Source organism: Lipotes vexillifer, unplaced genomic scaffold, assembly GCF_000442215.2.
Source record: "Lipotes vexillifer unplaced genomic scaffold, Lipotes_vexillifer_v1.1 scaffold1029, whole genome shotgun sequence".
Classification (NCBI taxonomy): domain Eukaryota; kingdom Metazoa; phylum Chordata; class Mammalia; order Artiodactyla; family Lipotidae; genus Lipotes; species Lipotes vexillifer.
In genome coordinates this window covers 554992-578347 of record NW_006789305.1, presented here as the reverse complement: position 1 = coordinate 578347, position 23356 = coordinate 554992, and the positions used below count along the sequence as shown (strand labels likewise).

General features: G+C 36.0%; 2 protein-coding genes across 4 annotated transcripts in view; both read left to right on the top strand.

Moving 5' to 3' along the window:
* Window positions 1-20746, top strand: part of PTPN22 (protein tyrosine phosphatase non-receptor type 22) — a 50175-nt gene extending 29429 nt beyond the window's left edge. For 2 of the 3 annotated variants that reach the window (XM_007462473.1, XM_007462471.1), the window contains 10 exons: window positions 1311-1387; window positions 1535-2355; window positions 4043-4126; window positions 4275-4404; window positions 6224-6249; window positions 9432-9515; window positions 9771-9886; window positions 12325-12355; window positions 16212-16289; window positions 20646-20710. In XM_007462473.1, coding sequence (XP_007462535.1) covers window positions 1311-1387; window positions 1535-2355; window positions 4043-4126; window positions 4275-4404; window positions 6224-6249; window positions 9432-9515; window positions 9771-9886; window positions 12325-12355; window positions 16212-16289; window positions 20646-20710 — 1512 coding nt within the window. Of the gene's footprint in view, window positions 1-1310; window positions 1388-1534; window positions 2356-4042; window positions 4127-4274; window positions 4405-6221; window positions 6250-9431; window positions 9516-9770; window positions 9887-12324; window positions 12356-16211; window positions 16290-20645 lie in introns of all 3 variants that reach the window. The other variant, XM_007462472.1, reaches the window with a different exon arrangement.
* Window positions 20747-22978: 2232 nt separating this feature from the next.
* The window catches only part of RSBN1 (round spermatid basic protein 1), a 39894-nt gene continuing 39516 nt past the window's right edge, over window positions 22979-23356 (top strand). The window contains exon 1 of the mRNA XM_007462470.1: window positions 22979-23322. Coding sequence (XP_007462532.1) covers window positions 22979-23322 — 344 coding nt within the window. The remainder of the gene's footprint in view (window positions 23323-23356) is intronic.

Sequence of the window (23356 nt, the reverse complement as noted above, 5' to 3'; positions counted from 1 at the left end):
GATTATTCATGTCTGTCCTCTGTCTCCTTGTTGATCTGATTTTTCTATTCATTATTGAATGTGGAGTATTAAAGTCTCTGTATCAGTTTACTAGGCTTGCTGTAACAAGTATCACAAACCAAGGAGGGCTTAAAACAACAAGTTAATTTTTTCACAGTTCTGGAGTCACAAAGTCTAAAATTGAGGTGTCAGCAAGGCCATGCTCTCTCTCATAGCTCTAGGGGAAGAATATTCCTTGCCTATTGCTATTTTTTGGTTTTTCCAGCAATCCTTGTTGTTCTATGGCTTGCAGATACATTACTGCAGTCCAGTCTCTGCCTCCATCATCACACCACATTCTCCCTGCGTGTCTCTGAGTCTCTCTTTTCTCTTTTTGTAAGGACACAAGTCATTGCATTAGGGCCCACCCTAAATCCAATATGACATCATCTTAACTAATTACATCTGCAAAGACCCTGTTTCCAAATAAGGTCACATTCACAGATTTCAGGGAGTAGATTTCAACATATCTTTTTGAGAGTCACAATTAAACCCACTGTAGGTGGAATCTTATAATTGCTGACTTTTTAAAAAAACATATTGAAACATCCCCGTAGGCCGGATATATTGTACAAGTGATGGTAGCTTGGATTCCATGAGCCATAGTAACAAATTTCATAATGTGATAATTCCTATGAAGAAAATAAAGATTGAGAGTGTTTGGGCAAGTGGGTGGGAGTGTGATTTTAGGTTGAGTGGTCAGGGAAGGTTTCCTTATGTAGGTGACATTTAAGTAGAGAATAATTACTTAGAAAGAGCCAGCCATGCAAAATCTGGGGCAAAAGTATTTCATTCAGAGGGAATAGTAAGAGTAAAAGCCTCAAATTGGTAACGAGTTTGGTATGCTTATGGAATGGCAAGAAAACCGGTATAGCTGGAGCACAGGAAGGAAGAAAAATGTAGAACAAGATATGTATGAGGACATAACATAAACGGTTGAGATGATGAAAGTTCTGAAAGTAAAGTGTTCTTGAGAATAAAGTTATATTTTAAATAAACAACATTTTGGAACTTCCACATATGAAAAGATGATGCTATAAGCAAATCCTTCTTAATTTCTATAACACTGTTTAATCCTTTATTTTGATCCTTTTGATTTCAGTATGTGACCAAGTTATTGCTGGGTTCAATATTTTGGAAACACATATGACTCTTTCATGAATTATTTTAAATCTTTATATTTTCTGAAAAATAACTTTTTAGTCTTATGAATGCTAAAATCTCTTGTGGTCATTGCTTCACTAAAAAACAATCTCTTACTTCTCTTGAAGATTCAAGCAAAGTACTCAGTTTCTAAGCAAAATCCCAATCTAGAAGCATATTCTTATTCTCCTAATTTACCAAAAAGGTGAGTATAATTTTACACATCTGAATGTTGTCTAATTGTGTCTGGGAGGAAAATCTCATGCTTATATCTCATTGTGATGCTGAGAAGAGGATACGGGAAGAGACCTCTTTGGGATATGGTATCATCATTACTTTCTTTTTGTTTCAGCATCATAAAAGAAGCAAAAGTGATGAACCAGCAGAGCAAAGGAAGGATAAGGGTGAAAAGTGCAGAAGTTTCTTCCTTTGACCTCAGGATTTCTGAAATAAATAAAAAGGAAGAGTTAGTAATGCACCATTCTAAACAGAGCAGTTCTTTAGAGTTTTTGGAGCTAAATTGTGGTTGTAACAAAAATGCTGACACAACCATGAAATGGGAGAGAAAGGTATTCCCAATAGCTGGGGAGCCTCTTCAGAAGCATCAAAGTTTGGACTTGAGCTCCATTTTGTTTGGAGCACGTCCTAACTCTAAACCTGTAAATGCAGCAGGAAGATGTTTTAATTTAAAAGGGCCAATAATGCGGACGAAATCAACTCCCTTTGAATTGATGCAACAGAGAGACACCAAAGAGTTGGATGTCGAGGAAAAATTTTATTTGGAATCTCACCCACACAATTCTTGTCTTGAGCAGGCTCAAAAAGTGATGCATGTTTCTTCAGCAGAACTGAATTATTCACCATCATATGACTCTAAGCATCAAACGTGCAATGCCTCTAAAGCAAAGCAACACGACTCTGGTGCTTTTAATGTACTTTCTTACATGTCTTTAGTAGAAGATCCTTATTTTTCATCATGGTCTCCAAGTAGTGCTGGTTCTAAGATGTCTCTTGATTTACCTGAGAAGCAAGATGAAACTGTTTTACCTTGTTGCTCTTCACTGCCAAAATCTTCTACAACCCTCTTTCCTTATTACAATTCACATGATTCTTCAGCACTGAATCCTCCCACCAATTTCCCCCCACCGCTGAACCAAGAGACAGCAGTAGTAGGTAAGTTATTTTTAAAAGTTTGTACAGCATTTTAGATTTGACTTTGTTTCTATAAGATTTGGTTTCATCTTACCGCCCCCCCAACCCTCTTATCCTTCTCTGCTTCCTTCTCCTTTTTCTCCTCAAAAAAAAAAAAAATTCCATGAGTGTTTTGATGATGTGATGAGTTGAAAATAGCAATAACTAATACATAACATTCCATGAAACAAGCAATAGTGGAGGCAGTCAGATCTGGTACAGGACCTACGCCAGCCGGTGTGCCTCTAAAGGCAGCAGTCCTCATTCCTAGAAGTGTCTATCGAATGTCCACAATTTTGTTATACAGCAGAAACTAACACAACATTGTAAAGCAGTTATACTGCAGTAAAGATGTTAAAAAAAAAAAAAAGTCCACAATTTATCCTTAGCATGCAGAAGCAACTTCCAAAAGAACATCAGAAAAGATTTGATCAACAGCACCACATGGTCACTCAGAATTTTTGTTGGAGAATCATGTGTCCATACTAAATTGAACAGATTGCTAAGAATTGAATTCTCTTCCTGCAGGAGGTGGAAGAGGAGGACTTGATTTCCTCTTGTCCTTTTATAATAACTTTATAGATGAGGCGACATGTTCAGTATTCTGTATGATATTTTAATCTTATACGACTTTAATTTCATATTTTATCTCTTATAGTTCTGTAGTTTTGCATATTATGCATATTGTTTCATATTACTGAGTGGTTTGAAAGTAGGAGTAAATATTTGGTTAGATAATTATAATAGTTTGATATGAAAGAAGATGTTGTGAAAGAAGAGTTAAAGCAAGTTTAATTCTCTTAAATATGTCATCAGAAATTTATAAAGAACGGTCCACCTAGGTAGGAAGTAGAGAAAGCTTTTTCTCTGACATTATTTACTGTACAGAGTTCCTCAATAGATACATAGATGCATAGTTTTGTTATAAAAATATTCCATCTGGATCTAATTTCTTCTTTGGTTAGAAGGAAGGATTACATACTTCGATCTTGTTTTATGATTTAAAGAAATTTTATTTTTCTAGATACTTATAGTTCCTTAAACTTCCCTGTCAGCATTAGGAACCAAATCCTTATCTTCAAGGATTGTAGCAACATTGACATGTATGCCATCTGGTGGCAGTTTCTCATAATAACATTTAAATTCTATAAAAATTCTGAATACTTCTATAGAAATATAGCAAACCTTGTTATACCATTTTTTTTGTAAACAGGAAAGATATCAATATTCTTAATTCTATAAGAATGAAGAAGAGATACTAAAATCTTTGTGATTTTTACCTGTTCTGTAATTGAATCTTTGGCATGTCAACGTGCTTTATGATGTTGTATATTCTATGTAAAACAAAAGGCAAGAGTTATGGAGAAAACAATCCAAAGCTTCCTAAATTAATATAAAATGTTACATTATGTTAACTGATACTCAGTGACTTAATCAAAATACCTTTGAGCTTTTAAAAGAAACAATAAATCTTGAAGAAAAATCAAAATCCTCCTGGGTTTCCAATTTAGGATTAGAGAATTTATGTTGTTTTCTCCTTGAGTGAACAGATACCAGCTTAAATATATTAATGATGCTTGATATAATTTGTATCAAGATTAGAATACAAGAATTTCCTTTGGATTTTTCTAATTAAACATTTTGATTATATTTCGGGCATTTTGGATAGCAACTTCTCCAAGAATAGATGATGAAATTCCCCCTCCACTTCCTGAACGGACACCTGAATCTTTTATTGTGGTAGAGGAAGCTGGTGAGTACAGTTCAGTAAGTGTAAAATAAAGTGTGGATTAACTATATTACTTCTTAGGTCCTCTCAATATTCTGTGTGCTATTGCTGAGTAACAATTGCTCTCTAAAACTACAGCACTAAAAGTGAAACACATTTACTTTTTGTACAGGAGAATTCCCCCTGGATATTCCCAAATCTTTAACTTCAGCTGTGAAGGTAAAAATTGGAACATCACTAGAATGTAGTAGAACATCTGAATCAAAGAAATTTGATGATTTGGTAAGACTTAGACCAACAAGGTCGATAACTTTTTTCTGATTCTACTCACTTGGATTCAACAGACTATAGTCCTATTCCTTATATATATATATATTTTTTCTTCATAAATTTACTTATTTATTTATTTTTGGCTGCAATGGGTCTTCGTTGCTGCGCGCAGGCTTTTCTCTAGCTGCGGTGAGCGGGGGCTACTCTTTGTGCCGGTGCGCGGGCTTCTCATTGCAGTGGCTTCTCTTGTTGCAGAGCGTGGGGTCTAGGCACATGGGCTTCAGTAGTTGTGGCACTCATGCTCAGCAGTTGTGGCTTACGGCCTCTAGAGTGCAGGCTCAGTAGTTGTGGAGCACGGGCTTAGTTGCTCCGCGGCATGTGGGATCTTCCTAGACCAGGGCTCGAACTCATGTCTCCTGCACTGGCAGGTGGATTCTTTACCACTGTGCCACCAGGGAAGTCCCTTCCTTTTATTTTAAACATGTATCACTTAGTAAATCCTAAGCAGATACTATTTATAAAACAATGTGCTAGAGGATGTGGGGGATAAAAAGATGTATAAGACACAATGGTTGCCGTTAAGAAACTTATAGTTCAGTAATGGGGATATAGCATGTGTACACAAGTCTTTATTTTTGTCTGTATTTATTATAACAAGGCAAATATAATCAGTGCCATATGGAAGATAAGAACTTTGAAACTGTGAGAGATCCCTTCAGGTTGGAAGTGATCAAGGAAGACAGTTAAAGAAGAAACATTTGACTTTATTCTTTAAGGACAGTTAAGGCAAAAATAATTGTTTCATAAGTAGATTGCTTGTTCATAGCAGTCATCTGGTAGGCTGTTTCTTGTGAGCTGTGATAACACAGAGAGTAGTTTTTAAAAAAAAATAACAGATGTCTATATTATTTAAGATAAACCTTTTGGAATAATGTTCCCTGCTTCTAGAAGAAAAACCTATACCTTTAACAATCTGTTATTCATTAGTATATAATTCTATGAACCAACTATCTTAAAATTTCAGAGATCAGAAAAGTAATTAACTAAAACATTTAAACACACTTACAATTGCAGTGCTGGTGGGCAAATATTCTCTGCCTTTTAAATTACACTTCTTTTAAAAATTTATTTTATTTATTTATCTTTAGCTGTGTTGGGTCTTTGTTGCTGCATGCGGGCTTCTTCTAGGTGCGGCGAGCGAAGCCTACTCTTTGTTGTGGTGCATGGGCTTCTCATTGCAGTGGCTTCTCTTGTTGCAGGGCATGGGCTCTAGGCGCCCGGGCTCAGTAGTTGTGGCTCGCAAGCTCTAGAGCACAGGCTCAGTAGTTGTGCCACACGGGCTTAGTTGCTCCGTGTCATGTGGGATCTTCCCGGACAAGGGCTCAAACCCATGTCCTCTGCATTGATAGGTGGATTCGTAACCACTGCGCTACCAGGGAAGCCCTTAAATTACACTTTTAATGAGCTAGTAACTGTTACTATTATTGCTAATGGTCTTTATCTTAACAACTCCCAGAGTAAAGAACAATCACTACTTTTTCAGGGTCATGAAGTAATTTCAGTGGCAACAAACTTACCTGGAATTAAATTTTCAGGGAAATGTTCTGAGTAGGAAGGAAATAACTATAAAAAGGATCAATTTAGGACCAATATTCATGACATATACAAATCACTGTAGGAGTGGATGATTCTTCACAGTTGCTGAACTTTATAAATTAGGAAAAATAGGGTCAACATTTCATAACTATCTCTATTGGTATATGAAATGTAATTTTAAAATGCTATTTATTGCTTTGAGTTTATAGATTTCTATACATCTTCTTTCACTTTGACTTTCTTTCTTTTTCAGAGTGTAAAACCCCAGAGTCCCAAATCAGGTAAAAAATTTTCTTTGGCTTTAGATGACATTTAGCCCTAAGAATTTGTACTGCAAGAATGGCTCATTAAGTTTAGCGTAATTCACCTCAGGAGATGGCATGGTTTCCATAATAGCTTCCACTATTTATTGATTTATTTCTGGTTTTCCTAGGCTAGTAGTTTTGTTTTGTCAAGGGCAAAAGGAAGACAGGATTTTAGAATTCTGCTCCTTGATATATAGCCCTAAAAAACAAAACAAAACAAAAAAAGCCCAAACTATTTTGGATACAATCTCTTAAAACTTTGCAGCAGTTCCATTTTACTGGTTTTATCATTGTTAACAGTGTGATTCTAAAAAGTTATTTCTGGTCACTTAGGTCTTTAACTTGCCACTGCTTCTCTAGTACTTTCTTGCTTGTTTTATACATTGAATAACAACATCAACAGCAAACATCCTTTGAACACTGATAGGTACTTTACATACATTGTAACAGGTAGTAGTTGCCCTTAACACATTTATTCATATTAACATATTGCTTAAATACGTAAATAAGCAGTATAACATAGAGGTTAAAAAGCATGAGCTTTGGTGTCAGGTAGACTTTCATTCAAATCCCCAGCCTACCAATAGTTATCAAAATCTATGACCTTGGTTACATTATATACTTTATCGATTTTTCTCACTTATAAAATGAGGATAATAGAACTCCCCTTCTAAGAGGATTTTTGTGAGGATCTAGTGAGATAAAGCATATAAAGCTTTTAGCACAGTGGTTGTCAAATAATAAGCTCTCATTAAATGTTACCTATTATAATTTTTATTAGGTAATTATTAAATGAACATTTCCTAAGCAAGTTCCGTGTGCCTTATACAGTGTTAGAATAGGCAGGATATTTAAGAAAGGGCGCTGCTTAATGATTATATACGTATTCAAATTGGGTAGACAAAATTAACACTCACTTGGAACCATTAAGTGATAATCTATGTGGCACTGATTATCACCACCAGGAATCTGGAATAAAGAAAGGTATCACTGGAGTGGTTAGGAAAGGCTTGAGGAGGTGAAAGAAATTTAAGAATATGGATAGAGGAAAAAAGAGGGAATTCCAGGAGCAGGGATCAGAGTAACAGTGACTCAAAGGTAAAAATAAGCATGATGGGTACAGAGAAATGGTAAGTAGGTTAATTTAATTGCAACAGAGGTTCAATTATAGGGAAATATGGGAAATAAATTTGGATAGATAAAATGTGGGAGAATTCCAAAGGACTTAAAAGCTAGGCAGATGAAATATCCACAACAGACAAATCTATGTATAGAGAAAGCAGATTTGTGGTTGCCAATCTAATCTGGAGGGAATGGGGAGAGACTGCTAAATGAGTGTGGAGTTTCTTTTCAGGACAATTAAAATTTTGGAACTAGATTGTGGTGATGATTGCACATCACTGTGAATGTACTAAATGTCATTAACGGCAAATTTTGTTACGTGTATTTTATCACATACGAAGCTTGGCAGAAGAATTTAAATTTAATTCAGTAAGTAATAAACATTGTAGGTTCTTCGTCAGGGGAGTATTAAGATGAAAATGGTGTTTGGGGAAGGTATTTGGCAGGATATCGCTACCTGAAAGTTATAGTCTCATAATATTTCCTAAAATCAAAGCGGGAAGGTGATAAGCTACTTCAGAGTAGTTATCAAATATTTATCAAATGCCTACTATATGCCAGTTATTGTATTAGGTGATGGAAATAAGTATTGCACTTAATTTTTGCATATTACCCAGCATATAAGGAATAAACAAGAGAACTTGCTTTATAGGTAAGTCCTAAGACGTGAAAAACCCAATGACCAAAGACACATAAAACTCTAGCACTTAACCACATGCTCATTTTCAAAAGACAGTAATAGGGACTTCTCTGGCAGTCCAGTGGTTACAACTCTGCGCTTCCAATGCAGGGGGTGCGGGTTCGATTCCTGGTCAGGGAACTAAGATCCCACCTGCCACACAGTGTGGCAAAAAAATTAAAAAAAATAAAAGACATTAATAAAGTATATAATTATACTTAGCACTGTATAATGAGAAGCATACAGCAATAGAACACCATTTGTGTCTCTAGGACTTACATTGTTGGAAAATAGCTCCATTATTTAAAATTCTTTATCATGGAAATTTTCAAACACACAGTTTAAATCTACCATAATAAAAGTAACCACACTAATAAAATTAATAATAATTCCTTAATATTATCTAATATCCAGACTTTGTTCAATTTTCTCAAACTGTCTCAAACATGTCTTTTTACAGTTGGTTTATGTGAAGCTGGATTCAAACAAAGTCTGCACATTGCCTTTGGTTTATATGTTTCTTAAGCCTTTTAAAGTTTGTAACAGTTCTTCTTTTTATGTTTTCTCATGCCATTTATTTGTTGAGGGAATGGGCCATTTGTCCTTAAGATTGCTAATATTCTGGATTTGGCTGTTTGTATCCTCACGGTTTTATTTAACATGTTCCTCTATCTCCAGGATTCTCTGCAAAATTGCAGTAAGATTAGAAGCTTGACTAAATTCAGGTTCAATTTCTTTTGAAGAATACTTTTGTAAGTGAGCTACAAGTTTGTGATGAAGCATAGGCTCATTGGTGAAAGAGCTAGGATAACAAAGTTCTTGAAGCTCCAGTCAATGTTCAGATAATTTTTTATTTGGCTGCTGTAGGTTAATATTGAAAAATTGGAAAAGTTATACAAAACCAAAAAGGGATTTTTTAAAATAATTTTTATTGGAGTATAGTTGATTTACAATGTTGTGTTAGTTTCAGGTATACAGCAAAGTGATTCAGTTATACATATACATATATCCACTCTTTTTTAGATTCTTTTCCCATATAGGCCATTATAGAGTGTTGAGTAGAGTTCCCTGTGCTATACAGTAGGTCCTTATTAGTTATCTATTCTATATATAGTAATGTGTATATGTCAATCCCAGTCTCCCAATTTATTCCTCTCCCCACTTCCCCTTTGGTGACCATAAATTTGTTTTCTACATCTGTGATTCTGTGTTTTGTGAATAAGTTGATTTGTACCATTTTTTAGATTCCATGTATAAGCAATATCATATGATATTTGCCTCAAAAAGGAATCTTGACTTAGGACTTTTAATTGATGAATTTTTTTTTTTTTTGCTTTGTTGTATACTCTTTTCATAGATAGACTCCAAGATCTTTCTTCTTCCCTGCCACCTCCACTGCCAGAAAGAACCTTAGAGTCCTTCCTTGTTGCTGATGAAGATTGTAAGTGTCAGTGCTCTCTCTCAAAAAAGTTATAAAAATGAGACCATTAAAGGTTAACAATAAAATAGGATCTAAATGGAAAAGGTACAAAGAATGATTAAATAAGATAAAAATAATACATTTTAAAATCCCATAATGCATTGCAAAATGCATAGAAATAATGCATAAAAAAGTCTGGCTAAGAATTACTGAATATATACCTGTATACAATCTGAAGGCTTAAGAAGCTATGCAACAAAACACGTTTTTTTTTAGGTATACAGGCTCAACCTATAGAGACTTATTCTACTAGCTGTCCTAACACCATGGAAAATTCAACATCTTCAAAACAGACATTGAAGACTCCTGGAAAATGTTTCACAAGGAGTAAGGTAAAGAAGACAGGAGTTTATGGAAATATGCCAGAGGCTTTCCATTACTGAAAGTGTCCCTACCCCTGCCACTCCAACCCCAGGCCACCAGCATTAAGATGAAAAATTAGACTAAATATTTTCACTGATATTCACTGTTGGTCTCACAACGATCAAAATTAATGGAGGGAAACCAAAAATTTTTAAAAACCCAACAACTTAAAGCACGCCCAATAAAACTAACAACTTTTTTCCCTGAAACTAGACAAATTGATTCCAAAGTTCATGTGGGGGGAAAAAAGAGCAAGAATAGTGAGTAAACCAAAAAAAAAAAAAAAAAAAAGTAAAAGCAATGAAAGAAGGGTAGCTTTATCAGATATTAAAACATCGTAAAGCCTCAATAATTAAAATGGTATGATATTCGTGTATGAAAAGAAACACACACTAACAGAGCAGAAGAAAAACTTCAGAAATAGACCCAAAAATGTATAGGAATTTAGTATATGATGAAGGGAAGCTTTCAAGTCAGGGAATAAAGATGGATGTTTTAATCACTGTTGTTGGTTCAACTGGATAACAACCTAGAGGGATAAAAAGGTAGGATCCATACCTCACAGCTATACCAGGATATATTCTAGTTGGATAAAAGATTTAAATGCTAAAAAACAAAAAAACAACCCATCAAAGTACTAAAAAAACCTGGAAAGATTACTTTACAACCTGGGAGTGGGAATGATCTTTACAACTATGATTCAAAATCCAGAAGCCATAAGAAGGGAGATTTATAAATTTAACTAAATAAAACAGAAAATTTCTGCATGGTAAAACAACAACAAAAAAATCACCTTAAAAATCAAAAGACAAAGAACAAATTGGAGAAAAAAATATCTGCAACTGGCATCATAGTCAAAGGACTATATTTCTTTAATATTATATATTTCTTCAGCAATTCATAGAAAATAATAACCCTAAAAGAAAAGTGAGCAAAAATACATGATCTGATAATTCAAAGATAAGTAAATGTGCTTGATCTGACCTTTAAACATTTGATATGTTCAACCTCACTCATAATAAAAGAAATACGAATTAAAACCACAGTCACATACTGTGTTTCATGTTTCAGAGGGCAAATTCCAAAGTCTGACTACATTCTCTGTTAGGCAGGCTATGGGAAAATAAGCACACTCTTGCACTCTTGGTGGGAATGTAAGTGGTATAACTTCTATGGAGGACAATTTAGCAATACCTATCAAAATTACCAATGCATATATCCTTTGACCCAACAATTCCACATTTAGGACTTTATCCCACAAATATGCTTGCTCATACATGAAATGAAATGTGTACCAGGTTATTCATTATACCATTATTTATAAGGGTAGACAATTGGGAACATAAATGTTAATCATTAGGGGAACTGATTAAATAAATCATAAATCATGGTATATGCATAAAATGGAATTCTCTGCAGCTAAAAAAAGAATGAGGACTCTCTCAATATACTTTTATATATTTTATTAACTTTTGCTTAAAAGGGTGAAAATATGATCTATATTTATATTATATATTCATAAGTAACTTTGGAAGGATACATAAAAACTAACAACAATGGTTACCTGCAGGGGGAGGGTCAGAAACTAGGTAGATGGAGAACAAAGATGGGAGCATTTTTACTAGGATATTTTGAATTATAAATAATCTATATTTAAAAACTAAATAAAATTTTTCGAAAAAAATTTATTAAATATCTATTATATAGAAGATTACATTTCTAAGTATTAGGAAAATAGAAATGTCATAAAGGACATCTAAATGTCCTTGAGAAGAGTACAGTTGATCTACTAGAATGCCTATATAAGAAACAACGTGAAAATTATCAAAAAGTAAAATACTGTGGAACAAACTGAAAACATACACCCTGAGGAAATGTGAAGAAAAGAAGAAATCTGGGTAGATTCCTAGAAGAGGTTAAGTTAGAGAATTCACCATAAAGGAGGCAGAAGACATGGGCTTGCTGAAAGAGGGAGAAGAAAGTAGCATGGTTAACAGTATGAAGTGAACCTCAGTAAACTGAGTACAGAAAATGACTGGCAAAATTTTTTGGCCTGAATGGGAATGGCAATGTGTCTCAGCTATCTTCAGAAGCCATTGTGGGTCCTGGAATGGTCGCCTAGTAAAGAAGACAAGTAGGAACTCCATCTTTCCCCCTGACACAACAATAGCACTATTTCTAAATAAATAGTGTGATTCTTATATGGGTGGAAAATGTAGCAAGATAAGATCAAGTGGAGACTTTGCACTGAATTAACAAATGGCAAGATAGAAAAATAATTTTGTACATTTGATATCCATTTTTAAAGAAATTAATCCTTTTGACTGAAATCTATATTTCTAGTTGATTAAAGTATTTTGGATTTCACAGGGAAAAAACTCACTTTTTCCTTTTCTTCATTCTGTAGAGTTTGAAAATTTTGCGAAACATGAAAAAGAGTAAGTTTCTTTTACTTATTTTTAGAATACACATACCACTTTCAATATTATGTAATTTTTCCTTATATAACCACTCAGAAAAAATGAACAATATTATTCCTAAACAGAACCTTGTTACTGTCCTATGTATCAGAACAATCACCCCTAGGCCTTGTACTCTGCTAGGTTCCACAATGCTAATACTAGGTAGGGAGTAAGGGGAAAGAAAGTTTCTGTTTGATACACAGGAATAATAGTATGATGTTTGGCACTTTCTACCCATGCTAAGATGCTGTCATACAAGTGTGTTATTTAAAATTCCCAGCAGTCTAACCTCAGATGTACTTTCTTTGAAAGTAGTCATAGCAAAGCATATTGTGAAACAAATGTGTTGATTTAATGAAATAAGCAAAGTATTGACACATTTCCATTTTTACCAAGTATTATTAGCAATTAAAGTCTGTTGCTTACTGTTTTTCCTATATTGTAATGAAAACAAAACCCAGACTCCTGAAACTGTGGGAAACTGATTATCTTAGAAATCCTATTTACAGCTACAAAGTATATAAAACGTGGTGGTATATTTTTTACAAATTTGATCCATTGGGTTAACCCAATGTACAGCTATTTGGTACTATACTGGTATTGTAGGGAGGAACAAAGAGCACTGAGAAAACTTGATTTAAGGTATAATCTAAGTAAGAAGGTTTATAGCTGAATCTTGCTCTTTTCACTCTATCTCCCTGTCCATAAACTTGTGCTAGCCTGCTTTCATTGCCACCACACCTTATCTCTGAAGTGAACTGATTTCTTACCTATGATGGGCTAAAGCATGACTGGAAAATATACTCTTTCCTCTAAAGTCAGTCAAAAGAAAATTTAAACACTGTGAGAAGAAATTATAGTATATAACATAAGAAATAAAACAGCTAAAAGCAAAGAAATGAGTGACTTGAATAGCTAGCCAAAGATTGATTTGATCAGCTTTGATCATAAGCATGAAACACCCAGTTTTCTTTTTTTTTTCAAATTATTTATTTATTTTTGGCGGTGTTGGGTCTTCGTTGCTGCATATGGGCTTTCTCTAGTTGCGGCGAGCGGGGGCTACTCTTGGTTGCGGTGCGCAGGCTTCTCATTGTGGTGGCTTCTCTTGTTGCGGAGAACAGGCTCTAGGTGCGTGGGCTTCAGTAGTTGTGGCGCACGGGCTTAGTTGCTCCTCAGCATGTGGGATCTTCCCGCACCAGGGATGGAACCCGTGTCCCCTGCAATGGCAGGCAGATTCTTAACCACTGCTCCACCAGGGAAGTCCCTACAGTTTTCTTTCTCTGAAAAAAAAGCGGAAAACAAACCCAAAAAACTTTCTTTCTCTAGCTCCAACCCTGTCTTGGGGATATCAAACAAAGATACAGAAACTTCAGGTAGATTTAGGTTGGCATAGATGTGAGATATGGTATGACTGTCTGAGACTCTGAGTCTTATTTCTAATTTCTATTTCTCAGTTGCCTTCACCCTCTGGTCTTCTGTCCTTAAATTAAGAACAAAATCTGGCCCCCAAAATTGATCCTGAAGCTTTAGACTGCCTTTACTTGCATGTGCTCTCTTCCCCTTCTAGATGGTCCATGCCTCCTGAGTTCTATATGTTCTCCCTTTAGCCTGGATGCCTTACTGGTCCTACTTTTAACGAAATTAGGATTCTTCACCTGTTGTTTTAAGTTAGCATCTAAGCCTGGTGTCAAGCTCTTTCTTTCATTCATTCATTCAATGAATATTTGTTGAGTGCCTCCTATGTGCCAGGCATTCTGCAAGGCACTGGGTATGTGATGGTGAACAGAACAGTGTGAATTTGGTGTGTTGTAGGCACTCAAAGGAAGCCATCATAGCTGCAGGGTATTAAGAGGAGAAAGGAGTAAGGTGTGTCCAAAAGATGGTAGAGATGAGAGGTAGTTAGATCATTATGGGTCATGTTAATGACCCAATGGGAAGTCACAGAAGAGTTTTAGACAGAGATGTTACATGATCTGTCTTTTGAAAAGATCATTCTGGCTGCTGGTGACAAGAGTTGAAGCTGTCAGCTATGACATCTGATGCCTACTTTTGGTGGGAAACTTTAGCTGCTAGGAAATCCTTCATTTGCAAGTGACAGAAAACCCAACTTAAGCTAGCTTAAGCAGAAAAGGGGAATTTATCGGCTTATGACCAAGAGTTCAAATGATGTGATTAAAGATGTAAAATCTCATTCCATATCCCCTACCTTTGTTTCACTCTGTTAGCTCACTCATAGGCAGGCTTTTACCATGTGATTTCAGGCTTATGATGAAAAAAATGAGCTCTTTCCTGGTTGCTCAAGCAACAGCCTGATTGATGACTAGTGTTGATTGGGCCTGATTGTCTTGGCTAAACCTAAACCAATTATTGCCAGTATATTTAATGCTTGGATTAAGAGGATAGTGTCATACCTAACATTCAACAATTGTTACATGTGGATGCTGACCAATAAGGAATGAGGTCAGACCTAAACAACTGGTGTGACCATGGCAAAGTACCAACTGACAGCCCTAGTCATAGGTCAGCTCCTTCATCTAAGGGTTGAATGAGCTCCACGAGAAGCATGGCAGCTGAACATTGGAGAGGGGTGGTTTCTTAAAGGAAAATTCAAGTTCTATTATCAGAAGGAATTAATGCTGAGCAGACAGCATAAAAGTATCTGTGACAAGCTAGATGCAGAATAGTAGTTCACTATACATATATGCAAAATCTTTGTTTCCAGTTATAAAAAGCCAGTATTCCCTTTTGGGACAATTGTTTTCTTTCTGAAGGATGTATATACCTCTCAGCTCATGTGCAGTATAGAGATGATTGCTATCTCCTGAACTTTCTCACCTTCACCCACTTGTTTTCCATGTCTCTATCATCAGTGGCTAGCCCAATGCTTGCCACATAGTAGATATTCAATAAATATATATTTTAACTGAATCTGATTGAAATTCATGATTTACTCTAGTGATTCATACTCAAGTAGCTCCAGGAAGGGGGAGGTCTTTCTAGAATCTTAGTATTAGGTATGTGTGTACAAACATATATGCAGTCCTCACACTACATTCTGAGAATGATGAGAACAAAAAAAAGGTGAATATTTAGTAATTTCTCCCCAATTATGTACTGTTTCTTAGAAAGTTTATACAAGCTGAAATTATCCTTTTTGCTGCTAGACAGTGCTTGTGCAAAATATGGACCATGTTTTCACTGGATTGTTTTCAGAATTGGGCGGATACCGATACGTGAATATATTAAGGTGCTGGGAAGATAAATATATTTTTAAGTCTGCCTACAGGTAGCTAAAATAGCAAACAAAGCAACATAACAGTGCTTTTGGGGCCAACTAGAATCATCCATAATGGGAAAAAAGTAGGCTGGAAAGTTAAGAAAGGTATTCCAGGCGTAGAGGATGGTGGAAGAAAAATCACAGACTTGCCACGGTTGAGCTAATGTGGAGAACAAATTATTTAAAAGTGTACTTAAGAGCGATCAGAGTGCAAAGTAAGATGCAGTTGAAAGCCAAAATGTAAATCCCAGAAAAAGTTGATTCACAATAAAATGGATTGTATTCCTGAATCCTTTGGTGATTCTCTCTAGTGTTGGGATTATTATACAAACAATCTGTTTGCAAAGAAAAGAAAACTTAAAAAAAAAATACGCACACAAAAATGAGAAAATTATAGTGTCAACCCATTTGTAAACATCTATATTTTGTTACATTTGATAGTGATATGTTTATCTGGAAGTATTAATTAATTTGGAGGAAATGTGTAATCTCAATAATTATGTGGTCTGAGTCTGTATCCATTATTTCCCTTACATTTTTTTCTTTTGATTCTAGGTATCTGTAATTCTTCCCCATCAAAGAATCCTGCAGACTCTGTTCAGTCAAATAACTCCAGCTCCTTTTTGAATTTTGGTATGTGTGTTACTTCCCAGCAGAATTAAAAAAATATTTATCTTAATTATTCATTTATAGTATAAGAGATACAACTTTAATATGATTTAAGTTTGCATGTATAAGTCCTTATGTTTATATTCTTTTTCATGCCATTTATCTTTTTAGTTTTGACCTCAGCTAACTCTTACATCTTACATAGGCCTGAATTGCCTAGTATATATGGAAAATAAAACTAGATACCAAATGATCATGTTGGCATGTAGTAAATGAATGTGAAAGCCAAATGAAGAAATTCTGAAATGCCATAATACTCTAGTTCATATCTAAGCAAAGTTATAAAAAATATACAAGTGTGATGAAAAGAACAGAAGATGCTGCTATCTAATCTTGTGTAACTCATGCAACATTAGGCACTGAAGCACAATTCTGACAGTTTAAAGGAACTGTTTGCCCAATTGCTCTTTCGTATAAGCTATAAATTTAAAATAATTTTATATTAAGCATTCTATTATTCTATATAACATAAATTCATGATACTATTTAAGGTAGTATTATGTATACTATAATTTTTGTAAGGAGTATAGCAAATAATGTAGGATATTACTACTAAAAATTATTATTAACCAAAAAGCAGACCCCCTGAAAAGGTCTGGGGGACCTCCAGTGGTCCCAGGGACCACATCCTGAGAACTGTTGTTCTATGGTATTGTCCTTATCTGAATGATCAGAATTGTTGCTGCCACGTTCAGATTGCAGGTGGCAAGAAGACGAGAGAAAAATGTGGAAGAGGTGTGGCCTCCTTTTCTGGTCTTAAGGCACTGGCCTGGAAGAGGCAACATTATGCCGGCTCACTTTCCCTTGAAAAGAACTTATACATGAGCTATATCCAAACTGTAAAAGACACTGGGAAATGCAATAATGCTGGGCAGACAGTTTCCCATATACTATTCTATTCCTGAAGAAGAAGCAAGGAAAAATTTTATTGGACAGGTAGCAATCTCTGCCACAGTTGGGGTTATGGTTCCTATCTCACCATGGCAAAGTATTCAACTAGACTCTCTGAATCTGTTTCTTGGGCTTTACAATTTTTACTTGGATTACATTAACTCTAAGGTTTAAAATGTTATAAATGTCATTTAGTTAAAAAGTTCATGTAGAATATTATATAACCTATGAAAAAAGCACCAAACTTTACCTAGAACACGAATGTTCCTGGCTTCCTTCTTTTCTCTCAGTCAGAGACGCCACTTGAATAACTCATGGCCCATCTAACTTTACAACAGTCTGTGATAATAATACGAGGATAAAATATTGTACAGCTGCCTCCATGTTGTTTCTTCTCAAAGTTGAACATTTTATCTACTTAAAAAGACGCACTTATTTTTTTCATTGGTTCTCTTTTATAAAAGAGGCACTATAAGGGTATTTTACTCAAAAAGTACTTAAATGTGAATGAAAAAATTTTGTGGTTTATAAACATTTTTATTTTTCCTGAATTGTCCTACATGCAAAAAAGGTAGCTCACTACTGTTCTAAACTATTGAGTATTGATCAGTGAAAAACACTGAATGTAGCTATTCCTCAAATTTCAGATACCTAGTACTTATGTGTTATGTTCTTCTATTCTCAGTCCACTTTGGTTACAATCAAGCTATCTGGACTGAATGGATAATTTTGTGACTATTGTGTGAAACTATTGAACCTGGAATATATTTCCTTCTATCTTCTTATTTACCACTCAGAGGAGTGAAATGTGCAGGAACTAGGCTGTGTGCCCCCTCCCCCTAATTTTTTTTTTTTTACCACCACTATTAATAAATTTTAGAGGATTTCTTGTTTTTATCTTCTTTTCATTCCCTCTTCCCAAATCTCCTTGTCTTCCAGTTCTGGCATAGTTTTTGGTGTTTCAGATTTAGGCAGTACTTGAGTAGTTACTATGTGCCAGGCATTGAGCTGGGTGCTTTAACAAATATCTGATCATTTTCATCAGTTCTATAAGGTATATAATTCACACACTTTTATAAGATGATGAAATTAATCATCTTTGAGTTTTCCATTCTCTGTTTGCCCTTTGTATTTCGATTCTTTCATTGCTCAATTTGAGCCATTAAAGTTGCTAAGTGTAAGAGTACCTTGAAAATATAGCGCTAACAAAGAAAAGTCATATGTTGCTAAAGTGATTAAGAACCTATGTCATCAACCTGCATATATTCCAAAGGCATCCAGAAATAGCCTTCATTGGTTATGCAAAATTTCCTCATCCTCCTTCTTTGTGTGTGTGTGGGGGGGGCCTGGAGGGGAGTGTTTGAGGAGAGAGAGAAATAAAAATAATTAACCACTTAGTTTTATTATTAGTTTTTCAGGATTGTTTAATAATTTATTTTTTCTAATCTTTTCAAACGTAATCTCTGAGTAAATTGAGGGCTTTCTGGGTCAAAGTAGAAGTACAACTGAATTTAATACAATAATTTTCTAAAGCAATAGCGCTTATTTTTCTGAAATTTAAATTCCCCTTTTTTGTTTTTCTGACAAATGGGTGGTGGGTGAAAAGACATAGATAAAGGATATTATTAAACAACCCACCCCAACAATCAGCTTAAAAAGTGGGCAAAGGAGTTGAATAGATATTTTTCCAGAGAAGGTATATAAATGGTCAACAGGCACATGAAAGGATGCTTGACATCAGTAATCATAAGGGAAATGCAAACCAAACCCACGAGATATCACATCATACCTATTAGAATTGCCATTATAAAAAAGACAAGAGACAAGTGTTGGTGATTCTATGGAGAAAGGGGAGCCTTGTGTACTGTGGTGGAAATGTAAATTGGTACAATCGCTATGGAAAACGGTCTGGAAGTTCCTCAAAAAATTAAAGATAGAACTACTATATGATCCAGCAATCCCACTTCCAAATATATATCTGAAGGAAATGAAATTATCTCAGAAGAGATATTTGCACCCCATGTTCATTCCAGCATTATTTACAATAGCCAATTCATGGAAACAACCTATGGGTCCACTGACAGATGAATGGATAGAAAAGATGTGAGAGATGTATGTATACGGTTGACCCTTGAACAACACATGGGGTTAGCGGTGCAACCCCCTGCACAGTGAAAAATCCTCGTGGAGTCGTACCAGTCCTAAGGGGGATTGGTCCCAGGACCCCCGTGGATACTAAAATCGAAGGATGCTCAAGTCCTTTACATAAAATGTCTTAGTATTTGCATATAACCTACCTACATCTTCCTGTTTACTCTAAATCATCTCTAGATTACTTATAATACCCAGTATAATGTAAATGCTATATAAATAGTTGCTGATGTGTGGCAAATTCAAGTTTTGCTTTTTGGAACTTTTTGGAAATTTTTTTCGAATATTTTTGACCCACTGTTGGTTGAATCCGCAGATGTGGAATCTGTGGATGCAGAATCTGAGGATAGGGAGGGCTGACTCTATATATACATACATTACTATCTGAATTATTATGGATATGATTGTGTGTATATATATATATATATATATATATATGAATATTATTCATTCACAAAAAAGAAGGAAATCCTGCCTTTTGTGACAACATGGATGTACCTTGGGGGAACTACCCTAAGTGAAATAAATCAGACAGAGAAAGACAAATACTATATGTTCTCACTTACATGTGGAATCTAAAGAAGTTTAGCTCATAGAAATACAGAGTAGAATGGTGGTTGCCAGGGGCTGGGAGGTGGGGGAAATGGGGAAATGTTGGTCAAAGGGTACAAACTTCCAGTTATGAGATGAATAAATTCTGGAGATCTAATGTACAGAATGGCAACTGTAATTAACAGTACTGTATTATACACTTGAAAGCTGTTAAAAGTAAAATCTTATATTGAAAAGAAAAATCTTAAAAAATCACCACACACACTAGTAGACAATTATGTGAGGGGATGTAGGTGTTAACTAACCTTAATGTGGTAATCATTTCACAATATATACATGTATCAAATCATCATGCTGTATACCTTAAACTTACATGTCACATGTAAACAAACATATGTCAATAATATTTCGAAAAACCTGGGAAAAAAGAATACTATATGCTGAATTACCAAAGCCTATTACAATCAGCTAATTATTACCATTATTAAATTTGTAAGTGTTCTACAAATTTAAAATGTTATTAGTATTCTATTGTTATCATTTAAGCACTAACATAATTACTAGAATGCTTTTACAAAAGAATTACTAAATTGATCAAAGATGCTGTCTAACCTTTTAGAAAAAAATCCATGTATTTGCACATATTATAATACACTCAAAAATCCAAGTGTTCATTTCTGTGTAAGAAAAGTTTCTTTTTTCATTCAATTTTATTTTTGTTCCCAGGTTTTGCAAATCGCTTTTCAAAACCCAAAGGACCAAGGAACCCACCATCAACCTGGAATATTTAACACAACTTTGGAAAATCAGCTGCAAGTGAATCTGCAAATGAAACTACTAGAATACTGCTAGCTAGAATAAGTGCTGTATATTCATAATATCTCCATGAAGATACAGTAATGTGTTAATAGCATTTAAAAGCAATATGCAAATAAATGTCAGAAGTTTTACATTTTCATCTCATTTACACTGGGTTTGAAAGCACAAATAGGAGTTTGTCATTTAAGCTATGTATAGAGAATGCTGTATGAGAAAGTTTTGCAATGGACTTACTTTTCATTTTTGGAAGTTATTTTTATTCTACTTTACTTTCCTACATAAATATAAACTTTAAAAGATTTGTAAAAATTGGATCTCAATTAAATGTCTATATTGTCAGAAGTTACCATAAAAAATGTTTTGAAAAATCTTACCTTGTGGTTACAGTACAAAATTATTGCTTGTGACAATGACTATTCCCTGGGAATTATTTTTGCCTAAATGGAGATACATCTTTCCAAGTGTGGGAAACAAGAGTAGTAAGAAAAAGAAGTTATACTTAAAGAGAATACAATATATATGTAATGACAGGGCTTCCCTGGTGGAGCAGTGGTTAAGAGTCCACCTGCCGATGCTAGGGGACAGGGATTCGTGCCCCGGTCCGGGAAGATCCCACATGCCGCGGAGCGGCTGGGCCCGTGAGCCATGGCCGCTGGCGTCCAGAGCCTGTGCTCCTCAACGGGAGAGGCCACAACAGTGAGAGGCCTGCGTACTGCAAGAAAAAAAAAAAATAAAAAATATTAATAATAAATATATGTAATGACAGTAATCAGTTTTTCGTTTGGATATATCAAATAACAAGATGTTCAAGCACATTCCTGACAAGCTTTTTAGCCAATGTTTTTCAGTTACCAAATCTAGAAGAATAATCAACAAAGTAGCTATCTTTTGGTGGCATTTTTTTTTTCATTTCAAAGGTCCTGTATAAACATGTACAATTTATATCCAACTAACTAGAGGCACTACTAGTTAAAATTTTTTTTCTATATGAATATGGATCTGCCTTATCTTAAAGTTGATCTTTCAAATCTAATTTTATGTAACAAGTTAGTGGGTAATTATTACAAAGGATTCCTCTGACTTATCCTAATGACTTCACTTAAGAGTTCATAACTTTCTAAAAAATGAAATACTTAAGCAGCATTTGTTCTTCAATATTTTTCATTAGGAATCCCAATGAAGGCACACACTGGATGAAATATTACCTGTTTATTGTAGTGTAATGTACACAAGAGGTGCTCAATAAACTTTTTGGTTTTTAAACTAACTTTATAGTGTTCATCGAGTTGAGTACTTTTCCAGGTACTAGTGTCATCAAACCACAGAGATTTTATCTGAGTACTTTATTGTAATCAATTATTTCCAAATATCTTTGGATATAGGCAGTAAAATGTAAAGTGACGATCAAATTGTAAATAAATTTCTGGGCGGAAACCTTGGTGAGTAGTGACGATTTCTGGAGTGTTGTCTGGTAGACACACTTCTCAAATTTATGCAATCGTATACTTTCGATTTGAAAAAAATCTTATTAAGAAATTTCAAAACATGTTTTTCCATCTAGAATTTTCCCGTAATTGTAGGGAAGGATTCAAAATAATGGATGAACTCTATACACTTCCAGGCACTAGAGGGGATGTGGCTCGACGGCGAGGTGGGCGGCGCTCACCAGGCTCCCAGGCAGTTCTTGCACCTGCCTTGTCGCGCCTATACTTGTAACCATAGCAATCAGTGGCCAGGAAGAGGTTCTGAAATGTCTGATTTGCAGCTCCGTTCGATTTTAAAGCAAAATCGCCCTCATTTGACATATTACCAAGTTCCTTTTTCCTCTGCATCTCATCGTTTGTCCAGGGGTAAAAGGCCGGGGATTCTTGTACCTCACAAAGGTTATGAGAGGAATAGGAAATTGAAAAGTAACTATGGAGACCAACTCCTCCGTGTAAAATAACGAAGGGGCACACGGAGACGATAATGGGAACGCGCCTACAGACTGAAAGCCATTAACATTGTTTCGGCTGTTAAGGCGGTTGGCGGAAACTCTCCGCCCAGCAGCGGTTGCGTCGCAGCCCGAAGCGTGACTCGGCGCACGCTCCCTTTCGGCTCCTCTGCTCACGGAGCCAGCGACACGGCGGGGGCGCGGAGAACTACCGCTCCCGTGAGGCTCTGCGCGGCCCAGAGTGCTTTACAATAGAGCTCGGTTGGAGGGCCCTGCGGAGAAGCTCCGGTAAGTACTGCTTCCGGCCATGTTCGGCTCTGGACGAAGAATGGCCGAGAAGTGGAGAGTGGGGGAGAGACTCCAATGCCCAGCGGGCCGTGCGCGGGCGGCGCTTGCGCGGTACGCGGACGGGGGGGCGGTCGGGCCATTTAAATGTGTGTTTGTGGGTGAAATGGCTGCGCAGGTCGGAGCGGTCCGCATAGTACGGGCGGTGGCGGGGCAGGAGGAGCCGGACAAAGAGGGGAAGGAGAAACCCCACGCTGGGGTCTCGCCGCGGGGAGTGAAGCGGCAGCGCCGAGCGAGCAGTGGGGGGTCTCAGGAGAAGCGGGGGCGGCCGAACCAGGACCCCCCTCTCGCTCCCCCTCACCGGCGGGGGCGCAGCCGCCAACACACCGGGCCGCCGTCG